Source organism: Chiloscyllium punctatum, chromosome 30 (assembly GCF_047496795.1).
Source record: "Chiloscyllium punctatum isolate Juve2018m chromosome 30, sChiPun1.3, whole genome shotgun sequence".
Taxonomy (NCBI): Eukaryota; Metazoa; Chordata; class Chondrichthyes; order Orectolobiformes; family Hemiscylliidae; genus Chiloscyllium; species Chiloscyllium punctatum.
Window position 1 is genome coordinate 11347076 of NC_092768.1, and position 22151 is coordinate 11369226.

Below are 22151 nucleotides of genomic sequence, written 5' to 3' on the forward strand. Positions count from 1 at the left end.
GTATGAAATTCTTCGAGCGTTGTGATGATCTCTGCGTGACCAGCCCGCCTGGCCAGATCCAACGCATCTTGGCCTGTGGAATCGCAGACTCCGATCCACGCTGCCCCATGGTTGAGTAAGTACTTCAGCACCTCGGCCTGCCCACTGTACGCTGCACACATAGTGGCGGTCCAGTAGTAACTGTCCCGGAAGTTGATATCGCACCCTGCCGCCTCCAGCAGCCTGCGAAGGGTTTGCAGGTCCCCGTCCTGAGCACACTTTAACAGCAGGTGCCCGTTCCTCTCCGACGCTGCAGGCTGGCCCCTTCCACCACTCTGCCCACCGGCCTTTTCCGGTCGTGACTTCGGCCAAATAACTTTACGCTTCCGACCGGAACTCGGACCTGCCTCACCATCCCCTGCAATCAAGCTCTCGTAGAAAGTTTTCACCTCATCCCCAGTCAAAGCTTCAACCCCGGGGCCGGCCGGTGGAGATTCCCGACGTTCCCCGTTTTCCCAGGTGTCGGTTTTCTCTTTGGCTCGGGTAAAAGTGATGAGGTTGATGTGCTCCATGATAGAGAATGTTGTTGGTTTCAAACCTCACTTTCTTGCTGCAGACAGACACTCCACATCCCAGAGACCTTGCTGGGCAAGAGGAAAACAGACACAGCAATTACTGACAGTTTGTGAAAGTTACACCAAAAAAAACCCACCAAAACCCAATTCCATAGGCAATACTTACAGGCATCAAACTAATCAGAAATTGAGAATAAGATAAAAGAGGACATGGGCAAGGAAGATTGGTGCAAAACCGATTCCTGAAGGAGGGCTCACACCCGAAACGTCGATTCTCCTGCTCCTTGGATGCTGCCTGACCTGCTGCGCTTTTCCAGCAACACATTTTCAGACAAAATCATAATACTAGTACGTTAATAGTGTCAGAGAGTCACACAGCATGGACCAACCATAACCTCAAACCAAACTAGGCCCACCTGCCTACTCCTGGCCCTGATCCCTCCAAACATTTCACACAAATGTACTTACCCACATGTCGTTTAAATGCTGTAATTGTACCCACATCCACCACTCCCTCAGCAAGCTCATTCCACACACGAACCACTGGCTGGGTAAAACAGGTACCCCTCATGTCCTCTTTAAATCATTCCCCTCTCACCTTCAAAATGTGCCCTCCTGACCTTGAAATTCCCTTTCCGAGGGAAAAGACAGCTGTTTCTAACAGCATCTACACCCCTCGTGATTTTAGCAACCACTATAACATCATCCCTCAATCTCCTATGCTCCAGGGAGACCCAGTCTCTCCTTATAACTTTGACCCTCCATCCAAGGCAACATCCTGGTTAAACATTTTCTGAATCCTCTCCAGCTGAGTAATATCCTTCTGAAACAGGGCAAGCAGGACTGGACACAGGACTCCAGAAGAGGCTTCATGGATATTCTGTACAACCTCAACATGACATCCCAAATCCGAAACTCAAAGGCCTGAGCAATGAAGGTAAGCGTACCAAACGCTTTCTGAACCACCCTGTCTACATGCGATGCTAACGGCCTGAACCCCGAGGTCTCACTGTTCTTACCAAACGCCTTACATTTACACAAGAACATCAGAACTCGGAGCAGGAGGAGGCCATAAGGCCCTTTGAGCCTATCCCACCATTCAATAAGATCAGGGCTGATCTTATCCTGGCCTCAGCTCAACTTACCCAACCTCTCAGCGTAACCCTTAATTCCACCGTGGTTCATATATTTATCACACCGAAGGGGATATTTATATATATTTATCACACCGACGGGGGGATATCGCCCCGACATCACTACACCGACGGGGATATTTATATATATTTATCACACCGACGGGGAGATATCGCCCTGACATCACTACACCGATGGGGATATTTATATATATTTATCACACCGACGGGGAGATATCGCCCTGACATCACTACACCGACGGGGATATTTATATATATTTATCACACCGACGGGGAGATATCGCCCTGACATCACTACACCGATGGGGATATTTATATATATTTATCACACCGACGGGGATATTTATATATATTTATCACACCGACGGGGGGATATCGCCCCGACATGACTACACCGACGGGGATATTTATATATATTTATCACACCGACGGGGAGATATCGCCCTGACATCACTACACCGACGGGGATATTTATATATATTTATCACACCGACGGGGAGATATCGCCCTGACATCACTACACCGATGGGGATATTTATATATATTTATCACACCGACGGGGATATTTATATATATTTATCACACCGACGGGGGGATATCGCCCCGACATGACTACACCGACGGGGATATTTATATATATTTATCACACCGACGGGGAGATATCGCCCCGACATCACTACACCGATGGGGATATTTATATATATTTATCACACCGACGGGGGGATATCGCCCCCACATCACTACACCGACGGGGATATTTATATATATTTATCACACCGACGGGGGGATATCGCCCCGACATCACTACACCGACGGGGATATTTATATATATTTATCACACCGACGGGGAGATATCGCCCCGACATCACTACACCGACGGGGATATTTATATATATTTATCACACCGACGGGGATATTTATATATATTTATCACACCGACGGGGATATTTATATATATTTATCACACCGACGGGGGGATATCGCCCCCACATCACGACACCGACGGGGATATTTATATATATTTATCACACCGACGGGGAGATATCGCCCCGACATCACTACACCGACGGGGATATTTATATATATTTATCACACCGACGGGGAGATATCGCCCCGACATCACTACACCGACGGGGATATTTATATATATTTATCACACCGACGGGGAGATATCGCCCCGACATCACTACACCGACGGGGATATTTATATATATTTATCACACCGACGGGGGGGATATCGCCCCGACATCACTACACCGACGGGGATGTTTATATATATTTATCACACCGACGGGGAGATATCGCCCTGACATCACTACACCGACGGGGATATTTATATATATTTATCACACCGACGGGGAGATATCGCCCCGACATCACTACACCGACGGGGATATTTATATATATTTATCACACCGACGGGGGGATATCGCCCCGACATCACTACACCGACGGGGATATTTATATATATTTATCACACCGACGGGGGGATATCGCCCCGACATCACTACACCGACGGGGATATTTATATATATTTATCACACCGACGGGGGGATATCGCCCCGACATCACTACACCGATGGGGATGTTTATATATATTTATCACACCGACGGGGATATTTATATATATTTATCACACCGACGGAGAGATATCGCCCCGACATCACTACACCGACGGGGATATTTATATATATTTATCACACCGACGGGGAGATATCGCCCCGACATCACTACACCGACGGGGATATTTATATATATTTATCACACCGACGGGGGGATATCGCCCCGACATCACTACACCGACGGGGATATTTATATATATTTATCACACCGACGGGGGGATATCGCCCCGACATCACTACACCGACGGGGATATTTATATATATTTATCACCGACGGGGAGATATCGCCCCGACATCACTACACCGACGGGGATATTTATATATATTTATCACACCGACGGGGGGGATATCGCCCCGACATCACTACACCGACGGGGATATTTATATATATTTATCACACCGACGGGGATATTTATATATATTTATCACACCGACGGGGATATTTATATATATTTATCACACCGACGGGGGGGATATCGCCCCGACATCACTACACCGACGGGGATATTTATATATATTTATCACACCGACGGGGATATTTATATATATTTATCACACCGACGGGGGGATATCGCCCCGACATCACTACACCGACGGGGATATTTATATATATTTATCACACCGACAGGGAGATATCGCCCCGACATCACTACACCGACGGGGATATTTATATACATTTATCACACCGACGGGGGGGATATCGCCCCGACATCACTACACCGACGGGGATATTTATATATATTTATCACACCGACGGGGGGATATCGCCCCGACATCACTACACCGACGGGGATATTTATATATATTTATCACACCGACGGGGGGATATCGCCCCGACATCACTACACCGACGGGGATATTTATATATATTTATCACACCGACGGGGAGATATCGCCCCGACATCACTACACCGACGGGGATATTTATATATATTTATCACACCGACGGGGGGATATCACCCCCACATCACTACACCGACGGGGATATTTATATATATTTATCACACCGACGGGGAGATATCGCCCTGACATCACTACACCGACGGGGATATTTATATATATTTATCACACCGACGGGGAGATATCGCCCCGACATCACTACACCGACGGGGATATTTATATATATTTATCACACCGACGGGGATATTTATATATATTTATCACACCGATGGGGGGGATATCGCCCAGACATCACTACACCGACGGGGATATTTATATATATTTATCACACCGACGGGGAGATATCGCCCCGACATCACTACACCGACGGCGATATTTATATATATTTATCACACCGACGGGAATATTTATATATATTTATCACACCGATGGGGATATTTATATATATTTATCACACCGACGGGGATATTTATATATATTTATCACACCGACGGGGATATTTATATATATTTATCACACCGACGGGGAGATATCGCCCCGACATCACTACACCGACGGGGATATTTATATATATTTATCACACCGACGGGGAGATATCGCCCCGACATCACTACACCGACGGGGATATTTATATATATTTATCACACCGACGGGGAGATATCGCCCCGACATCACTACACCGACGGGGATATTTATATATATTTATCACACCGACGGGGGGATATCGCCCCGACATCACTACACCGACGGGGATATTTATATATATTTATCACACCGACGGGGGGATATCGCCCCAACATCACTACACCGACGGGGATATTTATATATATTTATCACACCGACGGGGGGATATCGCCCCGACATCACTACACCGACGGGGATATTTATATATATTTATCACACCGACGGGGAGATATCGCCCCGACATCACTACACCGACGGGGATATTTATATATATTTATCACACCGACGGGGGGATATCGCCCCGACATCACTACACCGACGGGGATATTTATATATATTTATCACACCGACGGGGAGATATCGCCCCGACATCACTACACCGACGGGGATATTTATATACATTTATCACACCGACGGGGGGGATATCGCCCCGACATCACTACACCGACGGGGATATTTATATATATTTATCACACCGACGGGGGGATATCGCCCCAACATCACTACACCGACGGGGATATTTATATATATTTATCACACCGACGGGGGGATATCGCCCCGACATCACTACACCGACGGGGATATTTATATATATTTATCACACCGACGGGGAGATATCGCCCCGACATCACTACACCGACGGGGATATTTATATATATTTATCACACCGACGGTGGGATATCGCCCCCACATCACTACACCGACGGGGATATTTATATATATTTATCACACCGACGGGGAGATATCGCCCTGACATCACTACACCGACGGGGATATTTATATATATTTATCACACCGACGGGGAGATATCGCCCCGACATCACTACACCGACGGGGATATTTATATATATTTATCACACCGACGGGGAGATATCGCCCTGACATCACTACACCGACGGGGATATTTATATATATTTATCACACCGACGGGGGGATATTGCCCCCACATCTCTACACCGACGGGGATATTTATATATATTTATCACACCGACGGGGAGATATCGCCATGACATCACTACACCGACGGGGATATTTATATATATTTATCACACCGACGGGGAGATATCGCCCTGACATCACTACACCGACGGGGATATTTATATATATTTATCACACCGACGGGGGGATATCGCCCCGACATCACTACACCGACGGGGATATTTATATATATTTATCACACCGATGGGGATATTTATATATATTTATCACACCGATGGGGGGATATCGCCCCGACATCACTACACCGCCGGGGATATTTATATATATTTATCACACCGACGGGGATATTTATATATATTTATCACACCGACGGGGGGATATCGCCCCGACATCACTACACCGCCGGGGATATTTATATATATTTATCACACCGACGGGGGGATATCGCCCTGACATCACTACACCGACGGGGATATATATATATATTTATCACACCGATGGGGATATTTATACATATTTATCACACCGACGGGGAGATATCGCCCCGACATCACTACACCGACGGGGATATTTATATATATTTATCACACCGACGGGGAGATATCGCCCTGACATCACTACACCGACGGGGATATTTATATATATTTATCACACCGACGGGGAGTTATCGCCCTGACATCACTACACCGACGGGGATATTTATATATATTTATCACACCGACGGGGGGATATCGCCCCGACATCACTACACCGACGGGGATATTTATATATATTTATCACACCGACGGGGGGATATCGCCCTGACATCACTACACCGACGGGGATATTTATATATATTTATCACACCGACGGGGGGGATATCGCCCCGACATCACTACACCGACGGGGATATTTATATATATTTATCACACCGACGGGGGGATATCGCCCCGACATCACTACACCGACGGGGATATTTATATATATTTATCACACCGACGGGGAGATATCGCCCCGACATCACTACACCGACGGGGATATTTATATATATTTATCACACCGACGGGGAGATATCGCCCCGACATCACTACACCGACGGGGATATTTATATATATTTATCACACCGACGGGGATATTTATATATATTTATCACACCGATGGGGATATTTATATATATTTATCACACCGACGGGGGATATCACCCCGACATCACTACACCGACGGGGATATTTATATATATTTATCACACCGACGGGGAGATATCACCCCGACATCACTACACCGACGGGGATATTTATATATATTTATCACACCGACGGGGAGATATCGCCCCGACATCACGACACCGACGGGGATATTTATATATATTTATCACACCGACGGGGGGATATCACCCCGACATCACTACACCGACGGGGATATTTATATATATTTATCACACCGACGGGGAGATATCGCCCCGACATCACTACACCGACGGGGATATTTATATATATTTATCACACCGATGGGGATATTTATATATATTTATCACACCGACGGGGATATTTATATATATTTATCACACCGATGGGGATATTTATATATATTTATCACACCGACGGGGGGATATCGCCCCCACATCACTACACCGACGGGGATATTTATATATATTTATCACACCGACGGGGGATATCGCCCCGACATCACTACACCGACGGGGACTTTTATATATATTTATCACACCGACGGGGAGATATCGCCCCGACATCACTACACCGACGGGGATATTTATATATATTTATCACACCGACGGAGAGATATCGCCCCCACATCACTACACCGACGGGGATATTTATATATATTTATCACACCGACGGGGAAATTTATATATATTTATCACACCGACGGGGAGATATCGCCCCCACATCACTACACCGACGGGGATATTTATATATATTTATCACACCGACGGGGGGATATCGCCCCCACATCACTACACCGACGGGGATATTTATATATATTTATCACACCGACGGGGGGATATCGCCCCGACATCACTACACCGACGGGGATATTTATATATATTTATCACACCGACGGGGATATTTATATATATTTATCACACCGACGGGGATATTTATATATATTTATCACACCGACGGGGGGATATCGCCCCGACATCACTACACCGACGGGGATATTTATATATATTTATCACACCGACGGAGAGATATCGCCCCCACATCACTACACCGACGGGGATATTTATATATATTTATCACACCGACGGGGATATTTATATATATTTATCACACCGACGGGGAGATATCGCCCCGACATCACTACACCGACGGGGATATTTATATATATTTATCACACCGACGGGGAGATATCGCCCCGACATCACTACACCGACGGGGATATTTATATATATTTATCACACCGACGGAGAGATATCGCCCCCACATCACTACACCGACGGGGATATTTATATATATTTATCACACCGACGGGGGGGATATCGCCCTGACATCACTACACCGACGGGGATATTTATATATATTTATCACACCGACGGGGAGATATCGCCCCGACATCACGACACCGACGGGGATATTTATATATATTTATCACACCGACGGGGGGATATCGCCCCCACATCACTACACCGACGGGGATATTTATATATATTTATCACACCGACGGGGGGATATCGCCCCGACATCACTACACCGACGGGGATATTTATATATATTTATCAAAACCGACGGGGAGATATCGCCCCGACATCACTACACCGACGGGGATATTTATATATATTTATCACACCGACGGGGAGATATCGCCCCGACATCACTACACCGACGGGGATATTTATATATATTTATCACACCGACGGGGGGGATATCGCCCTGACATCACTACACCGACGGGGATATTTATATATATTTATCACACCGACGGGGGGATATCGCCCTGACATCACTACACCGACGGGGATATTTATATATATTTATCACACCGACGGGGAGATATCGTCCCCACATCACTACACCGACGGGGATATTTATATATATTTATCACACCGACGGGGGGATATCGCCCCGACATCACTACACCGAAGGGGATATTTATATATATTTATCACACCGACGGGTGGATATCGCCCCCACATCACTACACCGACGGGGATGTTTATATATATTTATCACACCGACGGGGAGATATCGCCCCCACATCACTACACCGACGGGGATATTTATATATATTTATCACACCGACGGGGGGATATCGACCCGACATCACTACACCGACGGGGATATTTATATATATTTATCACACCGACGGGGGGATATCGCCCCGACATCACTACACCGACGGGGATATTTATATATATTTATCACACCGACGGGGGGATATCGCCCCGACATCACTACACCGACGGGGATATTTATATATATTTATCACACCGACGGGGGGATATCGACCCGACATCACTACACCGACGGGGATATTTATATATATTTATCACACCGACGGGGGGATATCACCCCCACATCACTACACCGACGGGGATATTTATATATATTTATCACACCGACGGGGATATTTATATATATTTATCACACCGACGGGGAGATATCGCCCCGACATCACTACACCGACGGGGATATTTATATATATTTATCACACCGACGGGGGGGATATCGCCCCGACATCACTACACCGACGGGGATATTTATATATATTTATCACACCGACGGGGGGATATCGCCCCGACATCACTACACCGACGGGGATATTTATATATATTTATCACACCGACGGGGGGATATCGCCCCCACATCACTACACCGACGGGGATATTTATATATATTTATCACACCGACGGGGAGATATCGCCCTGACATCACTACACCGACGGGGATATTTATATATATTTATCACACCGACGGGGGGATATCGCCCCCACATCACTACACCGACGGGGATATTTATATATATTTATCACACCGACGGGGGGATATCGCCCCGACATCACTACACCGACGGGGATATTTATATATATTTATCACACCGACGGGGGGATATCGCCCCGACATCACTACACCGACGGGGATATTTATATATATTTATCACACCGACGGGGATATTTATATATATTTATCACACCGACGGGGGGGATATCGCCCCGACATCACTACACCGACGGGGATATTTATATATATTTATCACACCGACGGGGAGATATCGCCCCCACATCACTACATCGACGGGGATATTTATATATATTTATCACACCGACGGGGGGATATCGTCCCGACATCACTACACCGACGGGGATATTTATATATATTTATCACACCGACGGGGAGATATCGCCCCGACATCACTACACCGACGGGGATATTTATATATATTTATCACACCGACGGGGATATTTATATATATTTATCACACCGACGGGGGGGATATCGCCCCGACATCACTACACCGACGGGGATATTTATATATATTTATCACACCGACGGGGAGATATCGCCCCGACATCACTACACCGACGGGGATATTTATATATATTTATCACACCGACGGGGAGATATCGCCCCGACATCACTACACCGACGGGGATATTTATATATATTTATCACACCGACGGGGAGATATCGCCCCGACATCACTACACCGACGGGGATATTTATATATATTTATCACACCGACGGGGAGATATCGCCCCGACATCACCACACCGACGGGGATATTTATATATATTTATCACACCGACGGGGATATTTATATATATTTATCACACCGACGGGGAGATATCGCCCTGACATCACTACACCGACGGGGATATTTATATATATTTATCACACCGACGGGGATATTTATATATATTTATCACACCGACGGGGATATTTATATATATTTATCACACCGACGGGGGGATATCGCCCCGACATCACTACACCGACGGGGATATTTATATATATTTATCACACCGACGGGGGGATATCGCCCCGACATCACTACACCGACGGGGATATTTATATATATTTATCACACCGACGGGGAGATATCGCCCCGACATCACTACACCGACGGGGATATTTATATATATTTATCACACCGACGGGGAGATATCGCCCCGACATCACTACACCGACGGGGATATTTATATATATTTATCACACCGACGGGGAGATATCGCCCTGACATCACTACACCGACGGGGATATTTATATATATTTATCACACCGACGGGGAGATATCGCCCCGACATCACTACACCGACGGGGATATTTATATATATTTATCACACCGACGGGGAGATATCGCCCCGACATCACTACACCGACGGGGATATTTATATATATTTATCACACCGACGGGGAGATATCGCCCCGACATCACTACACCGACGGGGATATTTATATATATTTATCACACCGACGGGGGGATATCGCCCCGACATCACTACACCGACGGGGATATTTATATATATTTATCACACCGACGGGGGGATATCGCCCCGACATCACTACACCGACGGGGATATTTATATATATTTATCACACCGACGGGGAGATATCGCCCCGACATCACGACACCGACGGGGATATTTATATATATTTATCACACCGACGGGGAGATATCGCCCCGACATCACGACACCGACGGGGATATTTATATATATTTATCACACCGACGGGGGGATATCGCCCCGCCATCACTAAACCGACGGGGATATTTATATATATTTATCACACCGACGGGGATATTTATATATATTTATCACACCGACGGGGATATTTATATATATTTATCACACCGACGGGGAGATATCGCCCCGACATCACTACACCGACGGGGATATTTATATATATTTATCACACCGACGGGGAGATATCACCCCGACATCACTACACCGACGGGGATATTTATATATATTTATCACACCGACGGGGAGATATCGCCCCGACATCACTACACCGATGGGGATATTTATATATATTTATCACACCGACGGGGAGATATCGCCCTGACATCACTACACCGACGGGGATATTTATATATATTTATCACACCGACGGGGATATTTATATATATTTATCACACCGACGGGGATATTTATATATATTTATCACACCGACGGGGGGATATCGCCCTGACATCACTACACCGACGGGGATATTTATATATATTTATCACACCGACGGGGAGATATCACCCCGACATCACTACACCGACGGGGATATTTATATATATTTATCACACCGACGGGGGGGATATCGCCCCGACATCACTACACCGACGGGGATATTTATATATATTTATCACACCGACGGGGAGATATCGCCCCGACATCACTACACCGACGGGGATATTTATATATATTTATCACACCGACGGGGGGATATCGCCCCGACATCACTACACTGACAGGGATATTTATATATATTTATCACACCGACGGGGAGATATCGCCCCAACATCACTACACCGACGGGGATATTTATATATATTTATCACACCGACGGGGGGATATCGCCCCGACATCACTACACCGACGGGGATATTTATATATATTTATCACACCGACGGGGGGATATCGCCCCGACATCACTACACCGACGGGGATATTTATATATATTTATCACACCGACGGGGGGATATCGCCCCGACATCACTACACCGACGGGGATATTTATATATATTTATCACACCGACGGGGAGATATCGCCCCGACATCACTACACCGACGGGGATATTTATATATATTTATCACACCGACGGGGGGGATATCGCCCCAACATCACTACACCGACGGGGATATTTATATATATTTATCACACCGACGGGGAGATATCGCCCCGACATCACTACACCGACGGGGATATTTATATATATTTATCACACCGACGGGGAGATATCGCCCCGACATCACTGCACCGACGGGGATATTTATATATATTTATCACACCGACGGGGGGATATCGCCCCGACATCACTACACCGACGGGGATATTTATATATATTTATCACACCGACGGGGAGATATCGCCCCGACATCACTACACCGACGGGGATATTTATATATATTTATCACACCGACGGGGGGATATCGCCCCGACATCACTACACCGACGGGGATATTTATATATATTTATCACACCGACGGGGGGATATCACCCCGACATCACTACACCGACGGGGATATTTATATATATTTATCACACCGACGGGGAGATATCGCCCCGACATCACTACACCGACGGGGATATTTATATATATTTATCACACCGACGGGGGGATATCGCCCTGACATCACTACACCGACGGGGATATTTATATATATTTATCACACCGACGGGGAGATATCGTCCCGACATCACGACACCGACGGGGATATTTATATATATTTATCACACCGATGGGGAGATATCGCCCCGACATCACTACACCGACGGGGATATTTATATATATTTATCACACCGACGGGGGGGTATCGCCCCGACATCACTACACCGACGGGGATATTTATATATATTTATCACACCGACGGGGATATTTATATATATTTATCACACCGACGGGGAGATATCGCCCCAACATCACTACACCGACGGGGATATTTATATATATTTATCACACCGACGGGGGGGATATCGCCCCGACATCACTACACCGACGGGGATATTTATATATATTTATCACACCGACGGGGGGGATATCGCCCCGACATCACTACACCGACGGGGATATTTATATATATTTATCACACCGACGGGGATATTTATATATATTTATCACACCGACGGGGGAGATATCGCCCCGACATCACTACACCGACGGGGATATTTATATATATTTATCACACCGACGGGGATATTTATATATATTTATCACACCGACGGGGATATTTATATATATTTATCACACCGACGGGGAGATATCACCCCCACATCACTACACCGACGGGGATATTTATATATATTTATCACACCGACGGGGGGATATCACCCCGACATCACTACACCGACGGTGATATTTATATATATTTATCACACCGACGGGGGGATATCGCCCCGACATCACTACACCGACGGGGATATTTATATATATTTATCACACCGACGGGGATATTTATATATATTTATCACACCGACGGGGATATTTATATATATTTATCACACCGACGGGGGGATATCGCCCCGACATCACTACACTGACAGGGATATTTATATATATTTATCACACCGACGGGTATATTTATATATATTTATCACACCGACGGGGATATTTATATATATTTATCACACCGACGGGGATATTTATATATATTTATCACACCGACGGGGATATTTATATATATTTATCACACCGACGGGGGGATATCGCCCCGACATCACTACACTGACAGGGATATTTATATATATTTATCACACCGACGGGGAGATATCACCCCAACATCACTACACCGACGGGGATATTTATATATATTTATCACACCGACGGGGGGATATCGCCCCGACATCACTACACCGACGGGGATATTTATATATATTTATCACACCGACGGGGGGATATCGCCCCGACATCACTACACCGACGGGGATATTTATATATATTTATCACACCGACGGGGGGATATCGCCCCGACATCACTACACCGACGGGGATATTTATATATATTTATCACACCGACGGGGAGATATCGCCCCGACATCACTACACCGACGGGGATATTTATATATATTTATCACACCGACGGGGAGATATCGCCCTGACATCACTACACCGACGGGGATATTTATATATATTTATCACACCGACGGGGATATTTATATATATTTATCACACCGACGGGGATATTTATATATATTTATCACACCGACGGGGGGATATCGCCCCGACATCACTACACTGACAGGGATATTTATATATATTTATCACACCGACGGGGATATTTATATATATTTATCACACCGACGGGGATATTTATATATATTTATCACACCGACGGGGGGATATCGCCCCGACATCACTACACTGACAGGGATATTTATATATATTTATCACACCGACGGGGAGATATCGCCCCAACATCACTACACCGACGGGGATATTTATATATATTTATCACACCGACGGGGGGATATCGCCCCGACATCACTACACCGATGGGGATATTTATATATATTTATCACACCGACGGGGAGATATCGCCCTGACATCACTACACCGACGGGGATATTTATATATATTTATCACACCGACGGGGATATTTATATATATTTATCACACCGACGGGGATATTTATATATATTTATCACACCGACGGGGGGATATCGCCCCGACATCACTACACTGACAGGGATATTTATATATATTTATCACACCGACGGGGAGATATCGCCCCAACATCACTACACCGACGGGGATATTTATATATATTTATCACACCGACGGGGGGATATCGCCCCGACATCACTACACCGACGGGGATATTTATATATATTTATCACACCGACGGGGGGATATCGCCCCGACATCACTACACCGACGGGGATATTTATATATATTTATCACACCGACGGGGGGATATCGCCCCGACATCACTACACCGACGGGGATATTTATATATATTTATCACACCGACGGGGAGATATCGCCCCGACATCACTACACCGACGGGGATATTTATATATATTTATCACACCGACGGGGGGGATATCGCCCCAACATCACTACACCGACGGGGATATTTATATATATTTATCACACCGACGGGGAGATATCGCCCCGACATCACTACACCGACGGGGATATTTATATATATTTATCACACCGACGGGGAGATATCGCCCCGACATCACTGCACCGACGGGGATATTTATATATATTTATCACACCGACGGGGGGATATCGCCCCGACATCACTACACCGACGGGGATATTTATATATATTTATCACACCGACGGGGAGATATCGCCCCGACATCACTACACCGACGGGGATATTTATATATATTTATCACACCGACGGGGGGATATCGCCCCGACATCACTACACCGACGGGGATATTTATATATATTTATCACACCGACGGGGGGATATCACCCCGACATCACTACACCGACGGGGATATTTATATATATTTATCACACCGACGGGGAGATATCGCCCCGACATCACTACACCGACGGGGATATTTATATATATTTATCACACCGACGGGGGGATATCGCCCTGACATCACTACACCGACGGGGATATTTATATATATTTATCACACCGACGGGGAGATATCGTCCCGACATCACGACACCGACGGGGATATTTATATATATTTATCACACCGATGGGGAGATATCGCCCCGACATCACTACACCGACGGGGATATTTATATATATTTATCACACCGACGGGGGGGTATCGCCCCGACATCACTACACCGACGGGGATATTTATATATATTTATCACACCGACGGGGATATTTATATATATTTATCACACCGACGGGGAGATATCGCCCCAACATCACTACACCGACGGGGATATTTATATATATTTATCACACCGACGGGGGGGATATCGCCCCGACATCACTACACCGACGGGGATATTTATATATATTTATCACACCGACGGGGGGGATATCGCCCCGACATCACTACACCGACGGGGATATTTATATATATTTATCACACCGACGGGGATATTTATATATATTTATCACACCGACGGGGGAGATATCGCCCCGACATCACTACACCGACGGGGATATTTATATATATTTATCACACCGACGGGGATATTTATATATATTTATCACACCGACGGGGATATTTATATATATTTATCACACCGACGGGGAGATATCACCCCCACATCACTACACCGACGGGGATATTTATATATATTTATCACACCGACGGGGGGATATCACCCCGACATCACTACACCGACGGTGATATTTATATATATTTATCACACCGACGGGGGGATATCGCCCCGACATCACTACACCGACGGGGATATTTATATATATTTATCACACCGACGGGGGGATTTCGCCCCGACATCACTACACCGACGGGGATATTTATATATATTTATCACACCGACGGGGGGATATCGCCCCGACATCACGACACCGACGGGGATATTTATATATATTTATCACACCGACGGGGGGATATCGCCCCGACATCACTACACCGACGGGGTTATTTATATATATTTATCACACCGACGGGGGGATATCGCCCCGACATCACTACACCGACGGGGATATTTATATATATTTATCACACCGACGGGGGGATATCGCCCCGACATCACTACACCGACGGGGATATTTATATATATTTATCACACCGACGGGGAGATATCGCCCCGACATCACTACACCGACGGGGATATTTATATATATTTATCACACCGACGGGGGGATATCGCCCCGACATCACTACACCGATGGGGATATTTATATATATTTATCACACCGACGGGGGGATATCGACCCGACATCACTACACCGACGGGGATATTTATATATATTTATCACACCGACGGGGAGATATCGCCCCGACATCACTACACCGACGGGGATATTTCTATATATTTATCACACCGACGGGGAGATATCGCCCTGACATCACTACACCGACGGGGATATTTATATATATTTATCACACCGACGGGGGGATATCACCCCGACATCACTACACCGATGGGGATATTTATATATATTTATCACACCGACGGGGGGATATCACCCCCACATCACTACACTGACGGGGATATTTATATATATTTATCACACCGACGGGGAGATATCGCCCTGACATCACTACACCGACGGGGATATTTATATATATTTATCACACCGACGGGGGGATATCGCCCCGACATCACTACACTGACGGGGATATTTATATATATTTATCACACCGACGGGTGGATATCGCCCCGACATCACTACACCGACGGGGATATTTATATATATTTATCACACCGACGGGGAGATATCACCCTGACGTCACTACACCGACGGGGATATTTATATATATTTATCACACCGACGGGGGGGATATCGCCCCGACATCACTACACCGACGGGGATATTTATATACATTTATCACACCGACGGGGAGATATCGCCCCGACATCACTACACCGACGGGGATATTTATATATATTTATCACACCGACGGGGGGATATCGCCCCGACATCACTACACCGACGGGGATATTTATATATATTTATCACACCGACGGGGGGGATATCGCCCCGACATCACTGCACCGACGGGGATATTTATATATATTTATCACACCGACGGGGAGATATCGCCCTGACATCACTACACCGACAGGGATATTTATATATATTTATCACACCGACGGGGGGGATATCGCCCCGACATCACTACACCGACGGGGATATTTATATATATTTATCACACCGACGGGGGGATATCACCCCCACATCACTACACCGACGGGGATATTTATATATATTTATCACACCGACGGGGGATATCACCCCCACATCACTACACCGACGGGGATATTTATATATATTTATCACACCGACGGGGAGATATCACCCCCACATCAGTACACCGACGGGGATATTTATATATATTTATCACACCGACGGGGAGATATCGCCCCGACATCACGACACCGACGGGGATATTTATATATATTTATCACACCGACGGGGGGGATATCGCCCTGACATCACTACACCGACGGGGATATTTATATATATTTATCACACCGACGGGGGGATATCACCCCGACATCACTACACCGACGGGGATATTTATATATATTTATCACACCGACGGGGAGATATCGCCCCGACCATCACTACACCGACGGGGATATTTATATATATTTATCACACCGACGGGGGGATATCGCCCCGACATCACTACACCGACGGGGATATTTATATATATTTATCACACCGACGGGGGGGGATATCGCCCTGACATCACTACACCGACGGGGATATTTATATATATTTATCACACCGACGGGGGGATATCGCCCCGACATCACTACACCGACGGGGATATTTATATATATTTATCACACCGACGGGGAGATATCGCCCCGACATCACTACACCGACGGGGATATTTATATATATTTATCACACCGACGGGGGGATATCGCCCCGACATCACTACACCGACGGGGATATTTATATATATTTATCACACCGACGGGGAGATATCGCCCTGACATCACTACACCGACGGGGATATTTATATATATTTATCACACCGACGGGGGGATATCGCCCCGACATCACTACACCGACGGGGATATTTATATATATTTATCACACCGACGGGGGGATATCGCCCCGACATCACTACACCGACGGGGATATTTATATATATTTATCACACCGACGGGGGGGATATCGCCCTGACATCACTACACCGACGGGGATATTTATATATATTTATCACACCGACGGGGGGATATCGCCCCGACATCACTACACCGACGGGGATATTTATATATATTTATCACACCGACGGGGAGATATCGCCCCGACATCACTACACCGACGGGGATATTTATATATATTTATCACACCGACGGGGGGATATCGCCCCGACATCACTACACCGACGGGGATATTTATATATATTTATCACACCGACGGGGAGATATCGCCCTGACATCACTACACCGACGGGGATATTTATATATATTTATCACACCGACGGGGGGATATCGCCCCGACATCACTACACCGACGGGGATATTTATATATATTTATCACACCGACGGGGGGATATCGCCCCGACATCACTACACCGACGGGGATATTTATATATATTTATCACACCGACGGGGGGATATCGCCCCGACATCACTACAACGACGGGGATATTTATATATATTTATCACACCGACGGGGGGATATCGCACCGACATCACTACACCGACGGGGATATTTATATATATTTATCACACCGACGGGGAGATATCGTCCCCACATCACTACACCGACGGGAATATTTATATATATTTATCACAACGACGGGGAGATATCGCCCCGACATCACTACACCGACGGGGATATTTATATATATTTATCACACCGACGGGGGGATATCGCTCCGACATCACTACACCGACGGGGATATTTATATATATTTATCACACCGACGGGGAGATATCGCCCCGACATCACTACACCGACGGGGATATTTATATATATTTATCACACCGACGAGGAGATATCGCCCTGACATCACTACACCGACGGGGATATTTATATATATTTATCACACCGACGGGGAGATATCGCCCTGACATCACTACACCGATGGGGATATTTATATATATTTATCACACCGACGCGGAGATATCGCCCCGACATCACTACACCGACGGGGATATGTATATATTTATCACACCGACGGGGGGGATATCACCCCAACATCACTACACCGACGGGGATATTTATATATATTTATCACACCGACGGGGAGATATCGCCCCGACATCACTACACCGACGGGGATATTTATATATATTTATCACACCGACGGGGAGATATCGCCCCGACATCACTACACCGACGGGGATATTTATATATATTTATCACACCGACGGGGAGATATCGCCCCGACATCACTACACCGACGGGGATATTTATATATATTTATCACACCGACGGGGAGATATCGCCCCGACATCACTACACCGACGGGGATATTTATATATATTTATCACACCGACGGGGGGATATCGCCCCCACATCACTACACCGACGGTGATATTTATATATATTTATCACACCGACGGGGGGATATCGCCCCGACATCACTACACCGACGGGGATATTTATATATATTTATCACACCGACGGGGGGATATCGCCCCGACATCACTACACCGACGGGGATATTTATATATATTTATCACACCGACGGGGAGATATCACCCCGACATCACTACACCGACGGGGATATTTATATATATTTATCACACCGACGGGGAGATATCGCCCCGACATCACTACACCGACGGGGATATTTATATATATTTATCACACCGACGGGGGGATATCACCCCGACATCACTACACCGACGGGGATATTTATATATATTTATCACACCGACGGGGGGATATCGCCCCGACATCACTACACCGACGGGGATATTTATATATATTTATCACACCGACGGGGAGATATCGCCCCGACATCACTACACCGACGGGGATATTTATATATATTTATCACACCGACGGGGGGATATCGCCCCGACATCACTACACCGACGGGGATATTTATATATATTTATCACACCGACGGGGGGATATCGCCCCGACATCACTACACCGACGGGGATATTTATATATATTTATCACACCGACGGGGGGATATCGCCCCGACATCACTACACCGACGGGGATATTTATATATATTTATCACACCGACGGGGGGATATCACCCCGACATCACTACACCGACGGGGATATTTATATATATTTATCACACCTACGGGGGGATATCGCCCCGACATCACTACACCGACGGGGATATTTATATATATTTATCACACCGACGGGGATATTTATATATATTTATCACACCGACGGGGATATTTATATATATTTATCACACCGACGGGGAGATATCACCCCCACATCACTACACCGACGGGGATATTTATATATATTTATCACACCGACGGGGAGATATCACCCCCACATCACTACACCGACGGGGATATTTATATATATTTATCACACCGACGGGGGGGATATCGCCCCGACATCACTACACCGACGGGGATATTTATATATATTTATCACACCGACGGGGGGATATCGCCCCCACATCACTACACCGACGGGGATATTTATATATATTTATCACACCGACGGGGAGATATCGCCCCGACATCACTACACCGACGGGGGATATTTATATATATTTATCACACCGACGGGGAGATATCGCCCCGACATCACTACACTGACGGGGATATTTATATATATTTATCACACCGACGGGAGATATCGCCCCGACATCACTACACCGACGGGGATATTTATATATATTTATCACACCGACGGGGATATTTATATATATTTATCACACCGACGGGGGGATATCGACCCGACATCACTACACTGACGGGGATATTTATATATATTTATCACACCGACGGGGATATTTATATATATTTATCACACCGACGGGGAGATATCACCCCGACATCACTACACCGACGGGGATATTTATATATATTTATCACACCGACGGGGGGATATCGAC

At 46.1% G+C, this 22151-nt stretch overlaps 2 protein-coding genes across 4 annotated transcripts in view; both read right to left on the minus strand.

Moving 5' to 3' along the window:
- LOC140455173 (uncharacterized) overlaps positions 1 to 22151 on the minus strand; it is a 459457-nt gene that overhangs the window by 99004 nt on the left and 338302 nt on the right. The gene's annotated exons all lie outside the window — the stretch shown is intronic.
- LOC140455162 (G patch domain and ankyrin repeat-containing protein 1-like) overlaps positions 1 to 22151 on the minus strand; it is a 41951-nt gene that overhangs the window by 3024 nt on the left and 16776 nt on the right. The window contains exon 2 of the mRNA XM_072549863.1: positions 1 to 623. This exon is cut by the window's left edge and continues 27 nt beyond it. Within this exon, the coding sequence (XP_072405964.1) occupies positions 1 to 551 (551 nt within the window). The 5' untranslated portion in view covers positions 552 to 623. The remainder of the gene's footprint in view (positions 624 to 22151) is intronic.